The sequence below is a fragment of the Notechis scutatus genome, chromosome 4, assembly GCF_049901735.1.
Source record: "Notechis scutatus isolate UNSWTSFEM ecotype Mainland chromosome 4, rNotScu1.2, whole genome shotgun sequence".
NCBI lineage: Eukaryota > Metazoa > Chordata > Lepidosauria > Squamata > Elapidae > Notechis > Notechis scutatus.
This window is the reverse complement of record NC_142012.1, coordinates 153,433,995-153,456,060: the sequence shown is the minus strand read 5'-3', so window position 1 is coordinate 153,456,060 and position 22,066 is coordinate 153,433,995. Positions and strand designations below refer to the sequence as shown.

Sequence of the window (22,066 nt, the reverse complement as noted above, 5' to 3'; positions counted from 1 at the left end):
GAGAAGTGAAATGTCTTCAAGGAAAAATAAAGAAAGTCCAGTTGCCTTTGCATCTCTTTGCAGTCTTCCACTAGACCTGAGCTTCTGCGGGCCAAATATAATTTCCCTCCTCAGTTATGATTAGGGATAGTTCCTTGTTTTAAATAAGTTTACATCTTATTTATGAAATACATGTAGTCCCTGACTTACAACAGTTCATTTTGTGACCAGTTACAACGGCACTGAAAAAACTGACATGGCTATTTTTAACACTTAGGGCAGTTGGGGCATCCCCACGGTCACGTCATCAAAATTTAGATGCTTGTCAACTGACTCACATTTATGACGGTTGATCCGCTTAACAACAGTGTCAAGAAAGGTCGTAAAATGGGGCCAAACCCACTTGGCAAACGTCTCACTTAGCAACAGAAATGTCGGGCTCCATTGTGGTCGTAAGTGGATTGCTTTATCATCCACAAACCAACAAATCGCATTGAATGTTTTAATTAAGGTGTTTTGGTTTTCAGTTATGGGGAAGATGATTCTTTAGATCTTCAAACATGACCGCTTTAAGACTTCAACTCCCAGAATTCCTCCTCCAGTCATGTTAGCTCAGGAATTCTGGGAGTTGAAGTCCACAAGTCTTAAAGTTGCCAAGTTTGAAGAGCCTTGATTTAGATAGATTGAAGATACCGTTAGCATAGTGCATTTCCTCAGATTTTAGCCCCATACTAGTTTCTAAATAATCCGCCAAACAAAAGAGTATTGTGGTAATAAATCGAGAATAAACCTTCGGGGTGGAGGGGAGCATAGGAGGCAGTGCGAGGCAAGCCTCAAGGGAAATGTCTAGGTTGTCTGAAAATGCATACGTGGCCCTCCCTCTGCCAACCCCTGAATAAATATTTGTGCTCACCTGCTAGAGGTCATCCCTGACCCCGGAGCCCTTTGCCCTAATTTTGGAAATCTGCAGAAGAGGAAAACGTGGGAGGGGCGCAAGGACAAATCCCGAGCCTTTCCTGCGAGGGGCCACCGTTACACACACCGCTCCCCTTCGCCGCCGCCTCGCCCTGCCGGCGTTCCTAGGCAAAAGCTGAGCCAAGGGCGGCCGGCCGGCTCGGAAGCGACGGAAGGGCCCGGACTTCCTCTCCCTTCTTCTCTCTTCCCCCCTCACGATTGGCTCGGCCGGATTATGAAATGCTACAAATGGGAGGCTAACCGCCGCCTTTGCCTCAAAAAAAGTCGGCCGGTTGAAAAAGAAGCTCGCGGGACTGCGGACTCAGTAAGGCGATGAAGTCGGCCCTGGTGCTACTGGCCGGCTGGCTGGCGCTGACCGCTTATTACGTCTACCTGCCGCTACCCAGCACCGTCTCCGAGCCTTGGCCTCTCATGATGCTGGATGCGACGTTCCGGGTCGTGCAGCAATCGGTAAGCAAAATCGTAGAGGTCCTTCGCTCGCTCTCCCCTCCCTCTTCCCCTTCCCCCCCCCCTCTCTCCATCCTTCCGTCTGTCTGTCTGCCTGTCTGCCTCCCTGCCCGCAGATCTCTGGGTTCACACGACGCGCGCAGTTAACGAGGAGAGAGCTAGCGGGTTACCTTTGGCAGGAGCCGCCCAGCAGAGTCACTGTTATCCCCGATAACAGGCTACATCTTTCGATCGCCAGTTTCCGATTCCACCCATTCGGTCCCAGAGACAGACAGATAGACAGACAGACAGACAGACAGACAGACACACACACACACACACACACACACACACACACACACAACTAGTTTCCGATTTCACCCATTCGGTCCGAGAGAGAGAGAGATAGAGAGAGAAAGACACACACACACACACACACACACACACACACACACACACACTGCTAGTTTCCGATTCCACCCATTCGGTCCCCCCACACACACACACAGAGGTAGTTTCTGATTCCACGCATTCGCGCGCTCTCTCCCTCCCTCCCACTCTCTCTCTCTCACACACATACACACCCCCTGCCAGTTTCTGATTCCACGCATTCGGCCCCAGACACACATACGGGGGGTGGGGGTGGGGGTTTAAGTCGGTAAATGAGTTGCGCGAATGCAGACGTTCCTGAAGCGACCTGGTTTGCCCTGGGACCGATTCAGCCTCGGAAAGGCGTCCCTCATCTGGGTTCCTTTTGGGACGCATCTCCCTTTCGGGTTTCGGGTTCTCTGGCTTGGCCAATTGCGTTGGTCTTCCCGGTCTGGAAAGCCTTGGCATGACTACCGCTACGAAGTCTTCCGCTTTAAGCGCCGCAAGCGCTGCCTTTCAAACAAACACACACACACACACACACACACACACACACACACACACACACACACCGCCTTCCCTCCGGACCAGCTACAATGGGCTGAGTTGTTCAAAACATCATGAAAGGCGCCGTTTTCTAAAAAGATAAACTGATTGTTATGTAACCTTTTGAGAAGAAATATTTAAAAATGCCTCCTGGCTAGACTTATGGTTGTTGGAAGTCACTCCCTCCTTAGCTAGTGTCCAGGCAGCCTTGCTGGTGACAGTCGTGGGGGGGGAGCTGGAGTGGGGGCGGTAGTTTCAGTTGCCCTTCACAGATTTTTAATCAAGTTTAGCCTATAGTTCTGAGATCTGCTAATGGACCTCCCATCCAAGTAAGATGGAGTATGACACTGTCAGCTCTTTGAAGTAGTCCAGGCGAAAAAGCACAAATCATGAGCACTACCATACCTTTAGGGTTACAATACAGGTAGTCCTTTGCTTTTTCAGGTGGCAACTGGACTTGTGTGTGTGTATTTGTCCAGTATGTATTAGGTAAAAATTATAAGTTGTGGTTAGCCGGCAGCAGGTGTGGACGGCTGAGGAGAGCGAGGACTCAGATGAGGGGCCAGGACCATTAGGGAGTGGACTGCTGCCTTCAGAGATTGTGGGGGCTGGCAGCATTGATGAGGAGGTTCCCAAGGAGCCTGTGCCAAGTGCGCATGCACACAGAATTGCTCAGAGGAAAGAACAGTTGCACAGCATGGGTCACTCTGGAGTAAGGCTGCAAGGTAATGGCCCCTCCCTCAAGAAGATAAAAGCCAGCTGTGAAACAAACCTTCTTTGCAGAAGGCAAAGACGTTTGGAAACTACAGCCTCGTGGAACAATCCAGTATCCTGAGTTTGTATTGCAAATGATTTCTTGTCTGTTATCTTGTGCTTAGGCTTAGGCTTATCACAGCTAATTATTTTGTAAAAGCATTATAAGGTTTTTGTTCCTTTTGAATTTGTGTTTGATTGACAGAAAAGGGCATGGGTCAGAAAATAAGTATGAACATGATTATTAATATATGAAATGGATAAGAATAAAAAAGAACATTAGAACAGGGAGGGTAGGCACATTGGTGCGCTTATGCATGCCCCTTACAGACCTCTTAGGAATGGGGCAAGGTCAACAGTAGACTGTCTGAAATTTTTGGGGTTAGTGGAAGAAACCACAGAGTCAGGTAGAGTATTCCAGGCATTGACTACTCTGTTGCTGAAGTCGTATTTCATGCAATTGAGGGTTTACCTTGAGTTTGTATCTATTGTGTGCTCGTGTATTGCTGTGGTTGAAGCTGAAGTAGTCATTGACGGGTAGGGCATTGCAATGGATAACTTTATGTACTACGCTTAGGTCGGACCGAGGGTGGTGTAGTTCTAAGTTGTCTAGGCCTAAAATTTCAAGTCTGGTGGCATAAGGTATTCTGCAATGAGTAGAGGAGTGGAGAACTCTTCTCGTGAAATATCTCTGGACTCTCTCAATTGTATTAATGTCAGGTATGCAATGCGGATTCCAGACAGATGAGCTGTATTTGAGAATTCATCTAGCAAATTCCTTTTGAAGAGTCTACACTGTCTCACTTCCTCGCCCCTTTAATGACACTACAGTACTCCAGCCCTAAAATGTAGATTTATCTGAGAAACAAAACTTGTTCATATATTGAAATAGTTTAGAAGAAACTATAGAAAAGGGGTGTACATAGACTAATGTGTCCAGTAAAAAAAGATCTTGGGCAGTTTTAAAATATTTTTTGAATCAACTCTTCAAACTAGAACTTTGAGGATACTGTATATATGCTAGGAGCTGCCATCATTCTTGATTTGAAATTTAAACTCATAATTTAAAAATTATGTTTCAACAACAAAATCTGACTGCTCTCCTGTGCCCAGCTACCTGGATGTCAGTCTCACTGAAATTAGTGAGAGTTGAAGGAGGCATGAGTTAGCTAATAATCAGCAATTATTATTTTTCTTCCTCAATGAGAGCATCTAGCCACTTTTGGTTGAGCTTGTTGACCTGACATAGGGTTTCCTGCTTGAACAAGGGTTGGAAAGGAAGAATTGGTCCCTTCCAACTCTATTAACTAAGCAAATGTAATAACTAAGTTGCTTCTTGAATGAAAGACCATTAATGTTGAGGCTAGCCTGGAAAGTTTAAAAAAAAAACCCTATAAGAAGGCAGAAATGGAGAACAGGTGCATACTGTTTCCAAGAAAACTCCATTGTGGATTTCCATGAAGCCATTCAGCTCATAATGACATCTGTAAATTTTACTTTCCTGATGTTGGAAATGAATCCAAATAACAAAAACTTGGATCGGTGAAAAAAACAGATATTTTATTTGTTAAGCTGTTTGCAAAGAGTGGTAGGATCTCAGCTGACCTCAACATGAAGTTTGAGCCAAGAACCACACCTTAGGATTTCAATACATTACATTTTATAGCTTTTCTATCCCGACGCCCCCATGCCAGAGGTGGTATTCAGCAAGTTCTGACCAGTTCTGGAGAACCAGTAGTAGAAATTTTGAGTAGTTTGGAGAACCGATAAATACCACCTTTGACTGGAGATTTTACAGTATCCTTCCCCTGCCACGCCCACCAAGCCAAGCCCACAGAATCAGTAGTAAAAAAAAATGAATCCCACCACTGCCCCATGCCCCTCCTACATCGACCCAGTGACCAAGCACAGCTAATCCGAAAGGCCTTATGGAGACCACTTCATCTCCTTCAACCTCTCCCAATGACCACCCATCACATATTTTGCCAACATAGCTTTTTCTTATCTTACTTGGCATTAAGGAATGTCCCTTCAGCAGGGCCTCTTTCTAACGGTCTGAGAACAAAGAAATATCTATTCCTAACACCACACTCATTACATATTAATGTTACATTCAGCACATCTTCTTAGAACAACATAATGATTATATGCATCTCTAACATATGCAAAGTAAAAGTCTGGTAAACTTAAGCAGATGCTTTGAAAAACAAAATCTAACTTCAACTGATTAAAGAAAGTTAGGGCAATGGTTTATCTCTTCTCCTATTGTCCTCCTAATTGATCACTACCAATTCCTGGAGGAGATAGAGATGGTATTACTTGATACAGAAGGATGTAATTGATTGCAGGTACATGTTTAATAATGAGTAAATGCATTAGAAAATATATATACAGAAGGATTACATCAAGATAGCAAATGTCTATAGAGCAACTATCTTCTTAATGCTCTACTATATTATTCTCTTCACCTACATTTTATTTTTGAATTTTCCTATTTCTAACACTGATCACCTCTGCTAATGATTGCTACATGCTTAACTCTGAACCTTGGACAGTAGAAGCTGCTCTTTCTGCTATTTGAAACACAATCACTGAATTTTACCCAGTTCTGACTTAGCAAGACTTGCTGCAATTTGTCTGTTGTCTGTTTCCCCAAGGGTTTACTTGAGGCCATAAATTACTCGATCTGTATCCTCCACAGTTATGCAAGGCATTTTCCCCCCATCTGCACCTAAACAAGAAAAATGCATTCCATCACTCACCAGCCGGACAAAGGCTCAACTTTATAAACTTGCGTTTGATGGCATTTACTCACAGTTCATATTTATTCCATTTGTTACTTATTTATCTTGCCTTTTCATCTAAAGGTTTCTAACTGGTGTACATGACTCTATGCCCTTACATTTCAAAACCCCAACTCTCCTGTAACGTAGATGAAATAGATTAAGGTCACCAAATATATTTACTTATTATTTATGCCATTTCTGTATTGCCTCAGTCCAAATGAATTCTAATGACCTTTGTGGATGACATATTATCCTATTTAGTGATACGGGTGTCAAACTCAATTTCATTGAGAGCCGCATCAGGTTGTTTTTTTACCTTGGGGGGCTGGGGGGGGCATGGCTGGGGTGGGTGTGAGCAGGGTGGGCATGGCCAGCTCGACATCACTCATGTCGGGGGTACCTGTTTTGGCCTTGGCAGGGCTGGGGGGATCATCCTGCAGCCCTCTGCCAAGCAAAGACAGAGCTCGGAAGGGCCAGGTGTGGCCCTCCCGGGCTCCGTTTTTAGCCGTGACAGCCTTCTTCAGCATCCTGCCAGCAAAAATGGAGTTCAGGAGGGGGCTCTGTTTTCACAGGCAAAGGCATCGTGGGCTGGAACTTTGCTGTTTCCAGGGCGGCCCCGCAGGCCAGATCTGGCCCACGGGCCTTGAGTTTGACACCGCTGTCCTAATCAAAGCCTGCGGGATTTCCTCCCGTGCTCCTTTCATCGTATCATGAAATAGAAAGATTGCTGATAGAATAGAATAGAATAGAATAGAATAGAATAGAATAGAATAGAATAGAATAGAATAGAATACCTTTATTGTCATTGCATTCCACAAATACAATGAAATTTGAAAGCTACTCCAGCACAGTGCCCCAAACACCACATCACAATCATGCTACAGAGTATTTAAATAATAATAATAATAATAATAATAATAATAATAATAATAATAATAATAATAATAATAATAATAATAATAATAATAATATGACTAAATCACAAATGCACTGTTTGATTCAAGACAATTACTGCCTTGGAAAAGAAACTGTTTCTCATCTATTAGTCCTCATTCTAAGACATCTATAATGCCTCCTTGATGGTAACCATTCGAAATATGAGTGTCCAGGATGAGAACGGTCTGTGGAGATTTTTAGTGCTCTAGAGAGGAGTCTGGTCTTCACAATCTCTTCCAAAGAAGAAAGAGAGCAACCGATGATTTTTTTGTGCTGTGTTTATAACTCTCTGGAGCATCTTCTTATCCACTGCAGAGCATCCAGCATGCCACACCGTTACACAGTATGCCAAAATGCTCTCGATGGTAGACCAGTAAAAAGTAACCAGCAACTTCTCACCCAGGCCACTCTTTTTCAGCAACCTCAGAAAGTTCAGGCGCTATTGGGTCTTCTTTGCAGTGGCCATAGTATGGGGTTTGAGCTAGAGCAGGGGGGTCAAACTGGTGGTCCGCGGGCCAGGTGCATTCCGCACAGGCCACCCCCAGCCCAACTCCGCGAAGGGGAAAAAACTCCGCGAGTTTGACACCCATGAGCTAGAGGTTGGGGTTTTTTTACCCAGACTTTAAGGGCCAATGGGCAGCCCCACAGAATCTATACCTTCAGTCTTTATATAAGAACAAGGATAGCATAGAGGTAGTCCTTGAATACAGGTAGTCCTCAACTTACAAAAGTTCATTCACTGACCTTTCAAAATTACAACGGCACTGAAAAAAGCGACTTATGACCGTTTTTCACACTTATTCTCCCAGCTGGGCTTCTGACGTAGTTATATTCTACCTCAGTTACTGTAGTATTAAGGTTTATTATGTGTATATCATACCAAATGTGTGTCTATGGATTTAATTATGCAGTATGTCTTTCAAATCCTTTGCCTTTCCACTTTTTCTTTTTTTTCCCCCTTAGAGCAACCTGGGCCATTACATAGGACTGGGCCACCATGCAAAATTGCTAAATAGTTGGATTGGTTGGTTGGAGAACCTGACTATGCCCTCCGCGTTGCCTGTGAAGATAACAGACACCATATTTGATGGTGTTGAGGTCCGAGTGTATCAGTCACACGCACAGCTCAGCCAGAAGACGCTACACCGCAGCATCATCTACATCCATGGAGGAGGATGGGCTTTGTTAAATACAAGTAAGCAAGTCTGAAAGTGGAGCGGGACAACCCCCCACAGGACAACTCGGCCACAGGACAATTCACTGAGGGGCAATTCAGCAATTCAATTTAATTATTTAAAATGTTTTTTTTAAATCATTTTAAGTTTCATCATTCACATTTCATTTTGTTCCTCCTTAGGGATCCTTTCTTTAATGAATCTATTCCATTATTTCTTGGATATTAGTGTAACTTTTATCCTGTGGTGAGTAGTCCCGTGGCAAGTTGGCCTTGGCGAGTTGTTATGGGATGCACGTCAGTGGTGGGATTCAAATTTTTTGTACTACCGGTTCTGTGGGTGAGGTTTGGTGGGCGTGGCAGGGAAAGGACACTGTAAAATCTCCAGTCAGAGGTGGTGTTTGCCAGTTCTCCGAACTACTCAAAATTTCCACTACCAGTTCTCCAGAACTGGTCAGAACCTGCTGAATACCACCTCTGATGCATGTCCTTTTTCTTGGTCTTCCCTATTTTGCAATCACTAACTCTCTGCAGGTAGTCATGACTTAGCAATAGTAATTGGGACTGGAATGTTTGTCGCTAAGCACTGCAGTTACTGTATAAAACACAATGCCATATTGCCACATCACTTAGCAATGGCAATCCAGACGGTCCCCACTGCTGTTGCTAAACGAGGATTATGGTTTGTTAAGCAAAGAAATCCTCAGTTTCTTGCCAGCTTCAACAAGCAAAGTGAGTGGGGAAGCCAGCAGGGAAGATCACAAATAGCAATAGCATTTAGACTTATATACAGCTCCACAGTGCTTTTACAGCCCTCTCTAAGTGGTTTACAGTGTCAGCATCATGCCCCCAATCATCTGGGTCCTCATTTTACCCACCTCGGAAGGATGGAAGGGTGAGTCAACCTTGAGCCTGGTGAGATTCAATCTGCCAAATTGCAGGCAGCTGGCAGTCAGCAAAAGTAGACTGCAGTATTGCACTCTAACCACTGCACCACAGTGGCTCATGGTGATCATGTGACTACTAGATACTTCAACCCTCCTAAGTGCAAGCTGGTTGCCAAATGCCCAGATCATGAGATTATAACCACAGGAGCACTGGATAGCTGGAGTTTTGAGGATTAGGCATAAGAACCATTCTGGTCACAAGAACTACTCATTCAGCAGCATTGTAGCTTTGACCTCTGAGTGGGTTAACGAAGAACTACTTGTACACGAGGGGTCCTTGGTGCTCTTAAGCCTGCTTGTTTTCTTGCAGATGTTTCATTACTCAAACTAGGTAACATAACTGCCATTGATGATGTTGCCTACTTTGGATAATAAACGTCTGCAAGAAAACAAGCAAGCTCAGAAAACACCAGAGAGTCCTCATGTCAACCCTGAGCTTCAAATAATCCCCTTTATTAGTACTACTTGTACAGTAGAAAATTGCCACACTTAGAGTTTGAACACAAAGGTGCTGTGGAACACAGAATCAGTCACATAGTACCTACTTTCAGGCTTTCAAAGAAGCTACATCTTTTCTCCCAAGAACACACGGCTGCCTTGTGCCGCTGCCTCATGATCCCTAGAAAAGATGCAGCTGCTTTAAAGTGAGCCCACCTACACCAACTGAAGCATCTTTCTGCTCTTGAATCCATAATCTAGTGGCAATCCATTTTCCCTAAGTTAGGTTGCTGAAAATAACAAGAAGAAAACCAAGGACAGATTGTTAAATGAAAAGACATACACTACCACTTTTTAAAAATGTATTATTACCTTTTTAAAAATGTATTATTAAATTTCTCTGTCACCCATCTCACCTACAAGGTGACTCTGGACTTGGTTTCCAGAATTCTGTGGCCAGTTACCATAAAGTCCTAATTGGGTTGGTGGTTTTGATCTTGGGAGTTTCATTTTTTTCCTTTCTATTTTGAATCAGGGCTCAATTCATTGTTCAGGATTTCCCTTTTTTTTAAAAAAATGGCAATCTTGGGATTCTCAAAAGTCCAACAGAAATCTGTTTATGCATCAATAATGTCATTTGCAGAATATATATCTCTGAAAATATTATAAATAAAAATACCTGTTCTCTGGACATTCTGCAACTGAACAGTCAGCATTAGCTTCTCTCTCATCCTTGGCTGTCTCTCCCTGCAGAAGGAGGCTACTACAATCATTTCTGTGAGGTTATGGCTGAATCTCTGGATGCTGTAGTTGTCTCAATTAAGTAAGTAAGCAATCAATAATTAAGAAACTGGTATGGACTGGGTTTTATTGCCTTTTTATTGTTTGGAAAGATTCGAGAAAAAGAATTAAATTGCTACAGAGTAGAACTTAGAATATGGAGAAAGAAGGGTAAAGTTCTGGAACAACGCATACCTTTCAGCTGAACTCAGTTCTATACACTGATCATTGTAGCTTTCTTGGCAAGAGTAAACAAATGGTTCACCTTCATTCATGACAAATGGTTCCATCCATATTCATAGCTCTGCTAAAATAAGCTCTGATTTTAGCATTAAATACTGTATCCTAGGCTAAATCTTTGGTCATTAAATTACTTGAACCATAATGTGATGTATTTGGTTTTCACCTTAGCTTCTGAAGTCTTACCTTCAGCTTTGGATTCTTTTTGCCTCTTGTTGGTCAGTTAGGTAATTTGATGTAAATGTTCATCTTTGCTGGCATCTCAAATAGCAAACACCTTCCTTCAAGGTATTTTGCTGCTCAGCACTGAAGAAGCTTCTTGAATGAGAAGCAAAAAAAAAAAAAAAGGAAAAAACAAAGAAAGTCCAATTGCCTTTTGAAAAAAAAACCTTTGGGACAACCATGACTGGATGACTGAGAATCTCCATAGACATTTTACCAAAAGGATCTTGTTCAAGTTGTCTTCTGAGCTAATGAGATACCTGCTCCACCATTTTTATATGCTATAATTGTTTGACTATTAATTTGGATGAGCACTTTCAAGTCTTAGAATGATTTCCACCTTGAATGCGAGTGGACAATGTACCAACCCACCCCAAAGTGGGTTTTTCCTAGCAAAAATGTGTTAACATTTCCAATCAACCTAGGATAATTCTTTTCCATGTGTCTATTCTCCCACATTTACAAGAGCATAATATAGGCAGGCCTTTCTCCACTCTGTTGGTGGAGTTTCAGATACCTTTTTTTAAAAAAAATATTTTAAAAGGGGGGTGGAAGAAAAAATATAAAGAGAGGCCAAAATGAAGCTATTGCATGAAAAGGTTTGCAGAGAGATAGATGATAAAATTAGAAGAAAATATAAAATATTCCATTGGGAGAGAAAAAAAACCTTTATCTTTATATATCAATTTAGATTAGAACAAATATAAAGAAAACATCAAGACACCTTAATGCTTTAACCCTTTTAAAACTATTATTAAAACCAGATTAAAAATTAGCTAAGGTAATTATGCAACAGAAATAAACAGCCATGATTGAAGAGCTTAGAAACCATATTTTAGGGGAACCCAACCTTAGATATGGCAGGAAGCCATGTACAAAATTGTAATCCACAAATGCAGGCTGAATTTAATTTACTGTAACCACAGCCTTAGTTTATATTTAATTATTTTTGACACTGATACATACCCCCATAGTTTAAAACCAAATTATGGTTTTGTGTGTTTGTGCAAATCCAGCCTATGTGTACATGCTTGTTTAAAGTATGATTGATTCCCTAATTAATATTTGTTGTCCAGATATTTCTTCTTTTTCTTCCTGTTCTACTTCTGACACTCAGAAGCTACACTGACATAGTCTAATTAAACTAGTTTCCAAATCAACCATTTTCCAGATTTCCACAATACAGTGATGCATATATTAATCAAAGAGCATGGATTTCTCCAACATGCTAAATCCTAATTAATGCAAGCTGAGCCAGCTTCACAAATAAATTTGCTAGGTCTTTAAAGCCACCTAGTGGAACCTAGACCTAATAAGAGTTAAGGGGCCCTGTGCCTTTTTTTTTTTCTCTGTGAGAGTATCATTCAAAGTAGTGACAAAACATCAACAACCAAGTATAAATATTATAGGTGTTCATCTCTTTGAAAGCAGACTCCACAAGAACAAACATTTGCCAGATTTGGTCGCCTAAGAATCTCCCACACTCATTAGTTGCCTCATTATCTTACCACACTTGTTTTTCAGATCTGTGTGGGTTTTCCTAATCCAACTGCAATTGTATCTTTCCCCTGAAATCCACAGAGTTCAAAACCACGGAGAGAAAATATTAGACTGTGCAGAGATGGATAGATTGGCATTAAAAATAAAGGACAAAGAAGACATAGAATTAGAAACATGGAATAGATTCTGCGAGTGGTTAGAGATAAGAGATAGAAATTAGAGATAAGAGATAGAACTTAGATGAATTAAAGATTATTGCTATGTGTGAATTAAATATAAAGATGGTTTATAATTATAAACATGCCAATATAATCAACAGAATTACAAATAAGCTAATATAAAGAAAATTTTAGTCAAAATAGTCTGTTACACTATTATTATCGTTAATATTCCTTTTTGTTCTTTCTTTGTTTTTCTGTAAATGATATAACCTAACAGTACACTTTATTCAAAATGTTTATGAATAAAATATATGTATATACTAAAACAACAACAACTTCGGAGAGATCTCTTACAAAGGACCTTCCCTGAATTTATAGCTAAAATTCTTTGAACTATTCAGGCTTCAAGACTTGCTGCTGTCAAGCCCAGGCTCACGTTGCTTGTGTTTCAAAAGGTGAACCCATATTAAATTCTAGCTATAGGTAGAAAGCAAAGTCCTATGTTTGCATGAGAGAGGAGTGACACATTCTGGTTATTAGAAAGCTGTTTTTTTGTTAACTTGAGCAACCACTGTCTTTCTGAGCTTTTAAAAAGGAACTTTTTCCCCATCTAAAGAACCAGTGAAGCACAAGTCGTAGAATAGTTTTGATTGAAGAAGTAAGTTGTATGGCATGAACAATTTCATCCAGCTTCTCCTTGTCTCAAAGGTTAATAAAGGATGAATAGATGTGTCCTTTCCCAACACCAGGTTGCATTTCCCTTGTGATGTTGGATGGATATGAGGCCCACCAGTACATTTAAAGAGGACCTGATTGTAGATGTCAGAGTGATAGAGGCAAAGAAGAAGTGACTTCCTTTTTCTTAAAATAGTTAGCAATCTATGACTCCTAAAACCGTAGACACAACCTTCTGAATAAAATTGCCAAGGGATATCAATGTTAAACTCCTACTGAAATAGGAGGTGCTATAGCTGCTTTATTGAAGGGTTGAATTTTGTTTTTCTTGTTGTTAAATAAAATTAAAGGCTTGCGTCTTCTGCTGGATAAAGCAGGAGCTGGCTAAGAGGAGAGGTTTCTTACAACAATAGCCCATTTCTAAATTTAGGAACACAGATGCCTTTCTCCCTTCCCTCAGCGGAAAACAAGCATTTCATCCTTGTCTAAAGGAGAGCAGCTGGTGTCCTCTAGTGGCTTAATATTTGAACCGCAAATACTAGAAATGAAATTTAGTCTTTTTGAACTCTTTCCCTTATCAACAGAACAAATTATGATTTTCACGGCTTCCCACATTGCAAACCCACGATGCGATTTGTTTAGTTTTGGCTTAATGTAACACCTGAATCCTGTTGCAGTTTACAAATCATTACAAATCATCATTTGTAAGCTAGCCATGGTGATTTATTTAACAAACCACGTTTAAATGAAGTATAGTGTATTGCGGTACATGAACCCAGCTTTTGAATGCAATCAGAAGTAAATATGTACCTGTTTTAGGTATCATCTAGCATATTTTACATAGGGTAATTTTAAAGTGGTGTAATTCAATCATGCATTATTCATTATATCTCTATTTAGGATTAGTTTACATATCATATAGCTTTACACTTTTGATATGCCTTTATTATTCTGGCTTTTGGTACCTATTGGAGCAGTCCTGGCTTTGTATGTCTGCCCCTTCATAGTATATTATTTCCTATTCTTTTGCACTCCATTGTTCTATGCTGGTTTTTGGCCACAATAATCTTTAAATTCGGGTTTAAAGGAAATGTGCTCCATTGTGTGGCTTGCACACTTAGGAGGCCTTCTGCAGGGTTTGGTTTGCAGTGAGGTTTTTCTTTTTAAAATCCTATTGTCTTCCCATAAGACAGTCTCATTGGTTTTGAAAAGACAAGTGGCGGCCTTGGCGTCAGTCGTCACTTATGAAGGTCTCCTATCTCTTTCCCATCATCCACGCATAGAGTGTTTCCTTCGAGGAGCCACAAACTTACACCTGCCAACGGTTCACCGTTATCCCACTTGGGACCTTAACAAGGTCCTTCTTGCGCTCACTAAGTGCCCTTTCGAGCCTTTGCAATCGTCAAGTCTCCAATTTCTGACATATAAACTAGTTTTTCTTGTAGCAATCACTTCCACTCGTCGTATTCCGAACTGGCAGCCTTGTCAATCAGACAAGATCTTTGCGTCTTCCATTCCGACAGGGTCGTCCTTCGTCCCGATCCTACGTTCATACCCAAAGTTAATTCAGCCTTTCACAGGACACAAGAACTGATACTTCCTAATTTTTGTCCCAGGTCATCCCAAGGGCTGGAACGACAATGGCATCGGCTGGACGTGAGGCGAGCGTTACGAATATATATTCACTGCACAGCCTCTTTCTGAAAAAGGCTTTATTTGTGTCTTTTCAGCCCAGCAACCAGGGATGCAAGGTCTCATCCTCCACAATAGGCTGTTGGCTACGGGCCACAATAGCGAAAACGTATCAGACTCAATCACTTCAGGTTCCCAGGGGCATAACAGCTCCTTCAACAAGGAGAGCTGCAACATCGGCAGCATGGGCCACGCAGGCACCAATCACTGACATCTGTCGTGCCGCAAACTGAGCCTCTCCATCGCCTTTCATTGGGCATTATAAAATAGATGTGTTTGCATCAGCCGAGGCCTCCTTTAGCAGAAGGGTTCTGCAATGGGTCCACAGGGACCAGGAGGGGATCCTAAGACAGACGGAGTCCCTCCCGTAGGACAGGCCAAGCTTTGGTATGTCCCACTACTGGATGGTCTGAGCAGCTCGTGGGAGAAAGGGTGTTGGTACTTACCTGACATGCCCGTTCTCCTTGAGCTGCGAAGAGCATCCAGCCCCACCCTCTTCCGTCTGGTGGGATCCTGTTTCGACCAATGAATTTTTACAGTATTAAGGGCGAGGGTGTTTGTTTCTCTCATCTTCGCCAAAACTGGGGAACGCTGGGGAGGAGTCCCGTGGAGGAGGAGGACTGTTCCGCAAATTAAGCCCAGCCTAGATGAGCAGAGACTGAAACACCTCCCACTACTGGATGCTCTTCGCAGCTCAAGGAGAACGGGCGTGTCAGGTAAGTACCAACGCCGTTTTTCGTTGCAGTTACAGGTTAGTACCAGATTTCTACTTCCCGGCACAGTTCGATGATATCCTCCGGGCCACCAAACATTTTTTGCTGCCAGATGTCCTTGCTCAATATTCTGTTGATCCTGCCAGAATTGCAGTTTCCGGTGATAGCGCAGGAGGCAATCTGGCTGCTGCTCTGTGCCAAGAGGTAAGAAAAGTTCTGGGTGACCTACACACAGATCCATCTTCAACTGTGCAGAAGGTGCCAGGACTGGGATTAAGCAAGGGCACATTTGTTTTGTATGGGAAGGATTTAGTGGTCAGTTCTTGACTGCTCCCATGAAAAGGATTGGGAAAGGGGACAATTTCTGAAAAACCAGGATGGGTGGATGGATGGATGGATGGATAGATAGATAGATGGATAGAAAGGTTGAATAGAAAGATGGATGGATGGATGGATGGATAGATAGTTGGATAGAAAGATGGGTGGATAGATGATAGATAGATAGATAGATAGATAGATAGATAGATAGATAGATAGATAGATAGATAGATGATAGATAGATGATAGATAGATGATAGATAGATAGATAGATAGATAGATAGATAGATAGATAGATGGGTGGGTGGGTGGGTGGGTGGAGATAGACAGACAGACAAACAGACAGCTTAGATGGGTGGGTGGGTGGGTGGATGGATGGATGAATGGATGGAGAGAGAGGGAGAGAAAGAGATGGATAGAGATGATAGATGGATGGGTGGATAGAAAGATGGATGGATAGATAGATGGATAGAAAGATAGTTGAATAGAAGGATGGATGGATGGATAGATAGATGGGTGGGTGGGTGGGTAGATGGAGATAGATAAATAGATAGATAGACAGACAGATAGATAGATAGATAATGAAGGTACCAAGCTAGAAACTGGGAGGCCATGAGTTTTAGTCCCATCTTAGGCATGAAGCTATCTAGGTGACCTTGGTTCAGTCCCTGTCTCAGCTTTAGGAAAAAGAAGCCATTTCTGAAATCTTGCCCAAAAAAAGTGTGTGTTTGTGTGTGAAAGTAGATTAGCTTCTATAAAGAAGATTCTATTCTGTCCTAAGACCAGCAAAGGCTATGAATGCCGCAGCTACAGGAGAGATCAGCCTTTGGAAGAATGCATTTTTAACCGAATAAAAACATTGTGCCGCTTTTCCCTCCCATTTTAGTTAAGAGGCTTAAAAGCACTTTCATCTTCCCTTCACAAAAGTCTAGCTTCTCCATTTCTTTATTGGCAGTTCTTTGAATATTTTCATGTAGATGTCGTAAAATTTGCTCTGTAAGACCCTTTTTCCAAGGGAAAAGTAAAGTGTAAGAGTTCTCTCATTGCTTCAATTCATGCACTCCATTAAAATAATAATAATTTGTGTAATCATTGAAAAAATCACAGCTGACACAAGCCATATTTGTTTCATAAAAGCAATCTTCAATATGGCCAATGCTGACGTGATTACAGGTAGTCCTTGCTTAGCGACTGTTCGAAGCTATGACCAGGGGTGGGATTCTACCAGTTCGCACCTATTCGCTAGAACCGGTTGTTAACATTCTAAGCAGTTCGGAGAACCGGTTGTTAGAAGAAATTACTGGCCTAATCCTGTAAGGAAGGCAGGAAGGAAACATTCTGGTGTTGCTTACAGAAACTGCCTTTCCGTTAACCCTTATTACATTCTTGGCAGGACTAGACTTCCTGTCTCAGGAACTTCTCTGGAGTTTTTTTCCCCTCCTTTGCTGGTACTTTGCTTGTGTGGAATGACCATTCAAAGTTACAATGGCACTGAAAAAAGTGACTTATGACCATTTTTCACACTTACAACTGTTGCAGCATCCCCACAGTCATGAGAGGCCAGTGCGAGGAGATGCGTGCCTTGATGTGAGTGATATTGAGTTGGCCACGCCCAGCCAATAACATGACCACCAAGCCACATCCATCCAGTCACATGACCACCAAGCCACGCCCACCAACTAAGCCACGCCCACAGAACTGGTTGTTAAAAAATTTAAATCCCACCCCTGGCTATGACAGACCCTCTCAAGAGCTACGTACAACCCAGCTTAAAGTTCTGAGAGCTGCGCATGCACACATATGGTGTCACATGACCACATGTGAGACACTTGGCAATTGGCACACTTTGATGGCCAGTTGCAGCATTCTGGGGTCACAATTATTCACAATTTATTATGTTTTTTGCCGGTTTTCTGGACTTTTAGACCAGTTTCCAGCAAAAGAAACAACAACCCCAAAACCCATAGGAGTAATAGACTTGCTTTACAACTACCACAAGCAACGTCATAAAATCAGGTCTGGTCACATGGGTGCCTTTGACTTTTGACTGTCATGATTTATGACAGAAATTCCAGGGCTCTATTACAGACGTTAAGTTGAGAACTCCCTGTTTATGCACGCCCCTTTTACTACTCTGAACTTTCTGTCTAGAACGGATATCAAACTCAATTTCATTGAAGGCCGCATCAGGGTTGTGTTTGACCTGGGGGGGGCGTGGCCAGGGGCGTGGCCAGCTCGATGTCACTCATGTCAGGGGCACCTGTGGTGGCCAAATACTAAGGCAGGACTTCCACCAGACCCTCCTCCACTCTCATTATAATCCCCTCCTCCCTTTTCTCCTTCTTCCTTCCCATCTTTCCTTCTTTTTCTTTGTCTTTCCTTTTTCCCTTTCTCCTTTCCTGTCCCTTCTTCCATGTTTAAATGCAAAAGGGAAAACGTTTCTTCTTTTGTTTTGTGTTTAGTTTGTTTTGCTAGCCCTCTGCCAAAGTAAATGGAGCCCACTCCCACATGCAGCCCTCCCGAGCTCCATTTTCACTGGCAGAGGCACCCCGTTTCCAGGGTGGCCCCACGGCCCAGATCTAAGCACCTCATTTGACACCCCTGGTATAGAACAAACAACTACACTTTCTCTGGGTTCTTCCCTTTCCTATTGTTCAGGCACCCTATCCAAAACATTACAGAAGTATTGCACTACAAATTCTCCTCTTTTCCAGCCCATTCCGACTGATGTCAGCTGTGCAACAACACATTTAGATTACAAAAAGCTTCCAGTTAATAGTTCCACACACCCCATCCAATTGGACACCTTAACACCTTGGTCTATGCTTCCCACTAATCTGTAATGTGATCTCTTTGTTTTTGGTTAGTCTATTGTGTAAAACCCACCTAATAAAGTGAGGTTTATTCAGGAAAAGAAAATATATGCTGCCAGACGAAAGCTCTTTTTTGCAATACAGGACTGTGTGGGGAAAAGCCTACAGCATTGAGTTTAGGATAGAGGTGGTGTTGTAATTACATATAATGCAGGCTTCTTACAGATTCAATAATAAGTGGAGAAATTATTTCGATTTTGATTTATATTGATTCAAAATGGAACGTTACTGTGTGAGAAAAGTTATTTCACTTCTACGTGCCACTAATTGATATATTATCAATCTAAGTGGCAATCATTTGAATTCCAGTGGACTTCTTCATATGCTGCGGCTGCTCCTTGTATAATGTTGGGCTTGTTCCCAGGCACTGAGTACCTAATCAGGCATAATAATTATCCTTATGGATTGAAGGGATAGGCTGTCCTAGCAAATTATTGGTGAGACTAATTGAGATAAATAATATAGGACTACTTAACTGCAATCCTCTCCATTTTTTCCCTTGACATGATGACATTGGATTCGTTTAAATTATGAAATGTTGTAAGCACATGTAATTATGTTATTGTGCAATTATATATTAAATTATATGTCATTCAAGTAAAATAATACCTTCTTTGATTTTAAGGTTGGCCAATCACTCTTGGAATAGAATACTGAATTACAGAATAACAGAGTTGGAACGGACCTTGGAGCTGTTCTAGTCCAATCTCCTGCTCAAGCAAGAGAACTTATACCAGGGGTATCAACTCAAGGCCCATGGGCCAGATGCACCTGCGGGGGGGGGAGATCTGGCCCATGGGGCCAGCCTGGAAACCACAAAGGGCCAGCCCACAGTGCCTTTGACAGCAAAAACAGAGCTTGGGGGTAGCCACACACAAGCTCCATTTTGCTGGCAGAGGGCTGCAGGGAGCTGTCATGGCCGAAAAAGGGGCGCGGGGGGCTGCACATGCCCCCCCCCCAGTCTCCGTTTTCATTGGCAGAGGGCTAGCAAAAACAAACTAAAAACAAAACAAGAGGAGAAATATTTCCCCTTTTGCATTTGAGCATGCAAGAAGGGACAGGAAAGGGAAAAGGGAAAGAGGAAAGACAAAGAAAAAGAAGGGAAGATGGGAAGAGTGCAAGGAAGGAAAGGGGAAGGAAGGAAGGAAGATTATAATGAGAGTGAGGGAGGGTCTCAGGGAAGTCCTGCCTTAGCACTTGGCCACCACAGGTGCCCCTAACATGAGTGATATCAAGCTGACCATGGCCACATCCACCCGAGGCCCTCCAAGATCAAACACAACCCCGATGCGGCCCTCATTGAAATTGAATTTGACACACCTGCCCTATACCGTTCGTGACAAATGGCTGTGCCCAGTCTCTTTTTAAAAATCTGCAGTGATGCAGTACCCATAACTTCTGAAGAAGACGTTCCACCAATTAATTGTTTTCTCTGACAGGGAATTTCTCCAGAGACCTCAACCTCTTTAAGAAGAGATGGGATAGGGAATAAGAAACAAACTTTTCCTGTTGTCTCTATATTGTACGCATGCGTTGGATCCAGAGGTGGGCTGCACTTTCGTTGACAAGGGGTTTGCTGGTCGTGAGCGGCAAGCGCCGCTTTGGGGCTGATACACAGCTTCAAACAGGCAGCTAACTGACTCAGGCAGCTCCAGTGAGTACAGCAGGGCGGCACGGAACTCACCTGGGCAGCCTGGGTGGGGGAAAAGTTATTTAGGGAAAGTATAGCACAAAGGCAGGTGGGCCCGAACCTCACCGACCACCCAGCAGCCCACCACTGGTTGAATCCATTCACTCATATATAATGTGGCATGTTGAGTTTCTGGATTTCACAACAAACCTTGATGAAAACAAATTATGAGTCGGTGTGTTCAAGATCTATAGGTACAGGTTCTTCGACTGTGTCACTCCCTCTTTTCTCTCTTCTTTCTACAGATAAGTCAAGAGGAGAACATGACCAATAGGTTTAAACTTCAGGCCCTAATCTACCCTGTCCTTCAACCTTTTGATTTTAACACTCCTTCATACCAACAGAACAAATTCAGCCCAATCCTAACCCCTTCAGTGATGGTGGAGTTCTGGGTAGAGTATTTCAATGGAAGTTATGATTTTGTCCAGTCCATGTTGATGAACAATCATACCTCTCTGGATGTGAGCGAGGCCAATTTCTTCAGAGACCGACTAGACTGGACTTTCCTTCTGCCTTCAAGATTCAGGAAGAACTACAAACTCATAGCTCCTACCACAGGGAAACCTGAAATCATCCAGAATATTCCTGCCCTATTAGATGCCCGTGCAGGCCCGCTTCTAGCTGACAAAGAGCTTTTACGCCTGCAGCCCAAAACCTATATTATGACTTGTGAGATTGATATTCTGAGAGATGATGGTCTCATGTATGCCAAGCGGCTAGAGAAAGCTGGTGTGGAAGTCACCATTGACCACTTTGAAGACTGTTTTCATGGCTGTATGCTCTTCACCGTTTGGCCACTTAATTTTTCTGCAGGATTTCACACCAGAAACAGCTATCTCAAGTGGCTGAATGAAAGCTTGTAAACATAAAATGGTCTCCAGAAAAGCAATCCATGCTACTCATTTGAAGACATCGCTTAAGAGAACTTCCAGTACAGGATAGCATGTTTCCCTGTACATATTCCTTGATGACATAATTTATGGGGAAAAGTCTTGTGTAATCTCCAGATCCAATTCTAAATGTATTTGCAAGGAAATAAATCTGGTCTTAATGAAGGCAGTAGAAAAAAGGGGGCTAAATAATCCATATCCCTGCACACCACAAGACAAGGTATCTGTGAATATAGTTTTATATAAAAGTTTCTTCAAGAACCCTGACAAATCAGTGGAAAAAAACAGCCAGTCCTAATCTTGATTTCCTATGCTGATTTTCTATATACAATAAGAGTTTTTTTCTCCCTATGGGTATTCATGAGGAATGGGGCAAAGTTGCTCCTGTACACCATTATTTCGCTTATCAGGCATCAGAATGCCAAGGGATCCATCAGAATGCCTAAGTTATATTTCATTGCAAAGGTCTCTGCTTCTCCCCACCCTCCCAAAAAAGAAAAATGTAGGAAAGACGTAGCTCATTGCTAGAGGATACGTTTTGAGTGCAGAAGGAACCAAATCCATTCCATCTCTAGAAGTGTGCAAAATAATCCATTCTTAGTAAGACCATAAAAGCTCACTGGAAATGTTCTGTTATTGCCTTATACATCCTATTGGAAGTGATCCAATTTTTTAAAAAATCGATTTTGGGAGGAGCTGGATCTTTTTTGACCTTGGAACATTTTTGCATATATTTTAATTCCCAGCATCCCAGGGAAACAAAATGGCCTGTAACCTTAGAAACATACTATTCATTCATTGAGGTAGTTTCTAAAGAGGTCTAAACAGATTCCTAGAGAAGAGCAATATCTGTGGTAATTAATAGTTGGTGCAATGGAGTCTCTAACCACCAGATTCATAGGAACATTGGGACAGGAAACTGCCATAATCTGTGGGCTTGCTAAAGCTTCTAATGGGCCACTGTGAGTTGAATACTACCAAAT

General features: G+C 42.3%; 2 protein-coding genes across 3 annotated transcripts in view; one reads left to right on the top strand and one right to left on the bottom strand.

Annotated features, from left to right (window-relative positions):
- The window catches only part of ECT2 (epithelial cell transforming 2), a 67,791-nt gene extending 66,130 nt beyond the window's left edge, over positions 1-1,661 (bottom strand). The window contains exon 1 of the mRNA XM_087965343.1: positions 1,572-1,661. The gene's annotated coding sequence lies outside the window, so the exon portion shown is untranslated. The remainder of the gene's footprint in view (positions 1-1,571) is intronic.
- Positions 905-21,248, top strand: NCEH1 (neutral cholesterol ester hydrolase 1). Of its 2 annotated transcripts, none has more exons than XM_026666498.2 (5): positions 905-1,404; positions 7,734-7,965; positions 10,083-10,152; positions 15,345-15,516; positions 20,439-21,248. In XM_026666498.2, the coding sequence occupies exons 1-5, from the start codon at positions 1,267-1,269 to the stop codon at positions 21,054-21,056; spliced, it is 1,230 nt and encodes a 409-aa protein (XP_026522283.1). In that variant the 5' UTR covers positions 905-1,266; the 3' UTR covers positions 21,057-21,248. The 2 variants fall into 2 exon arrangements, with proteins under 2 accessions (XP_026522283.1, XP_087821476.1); XM_087965350.1 differs by having other exon boundaries at positions 987-1,404; positions 10,086-10,152.
- Positions 21,249-22,066: the final 818 nt, after the last annotated feature.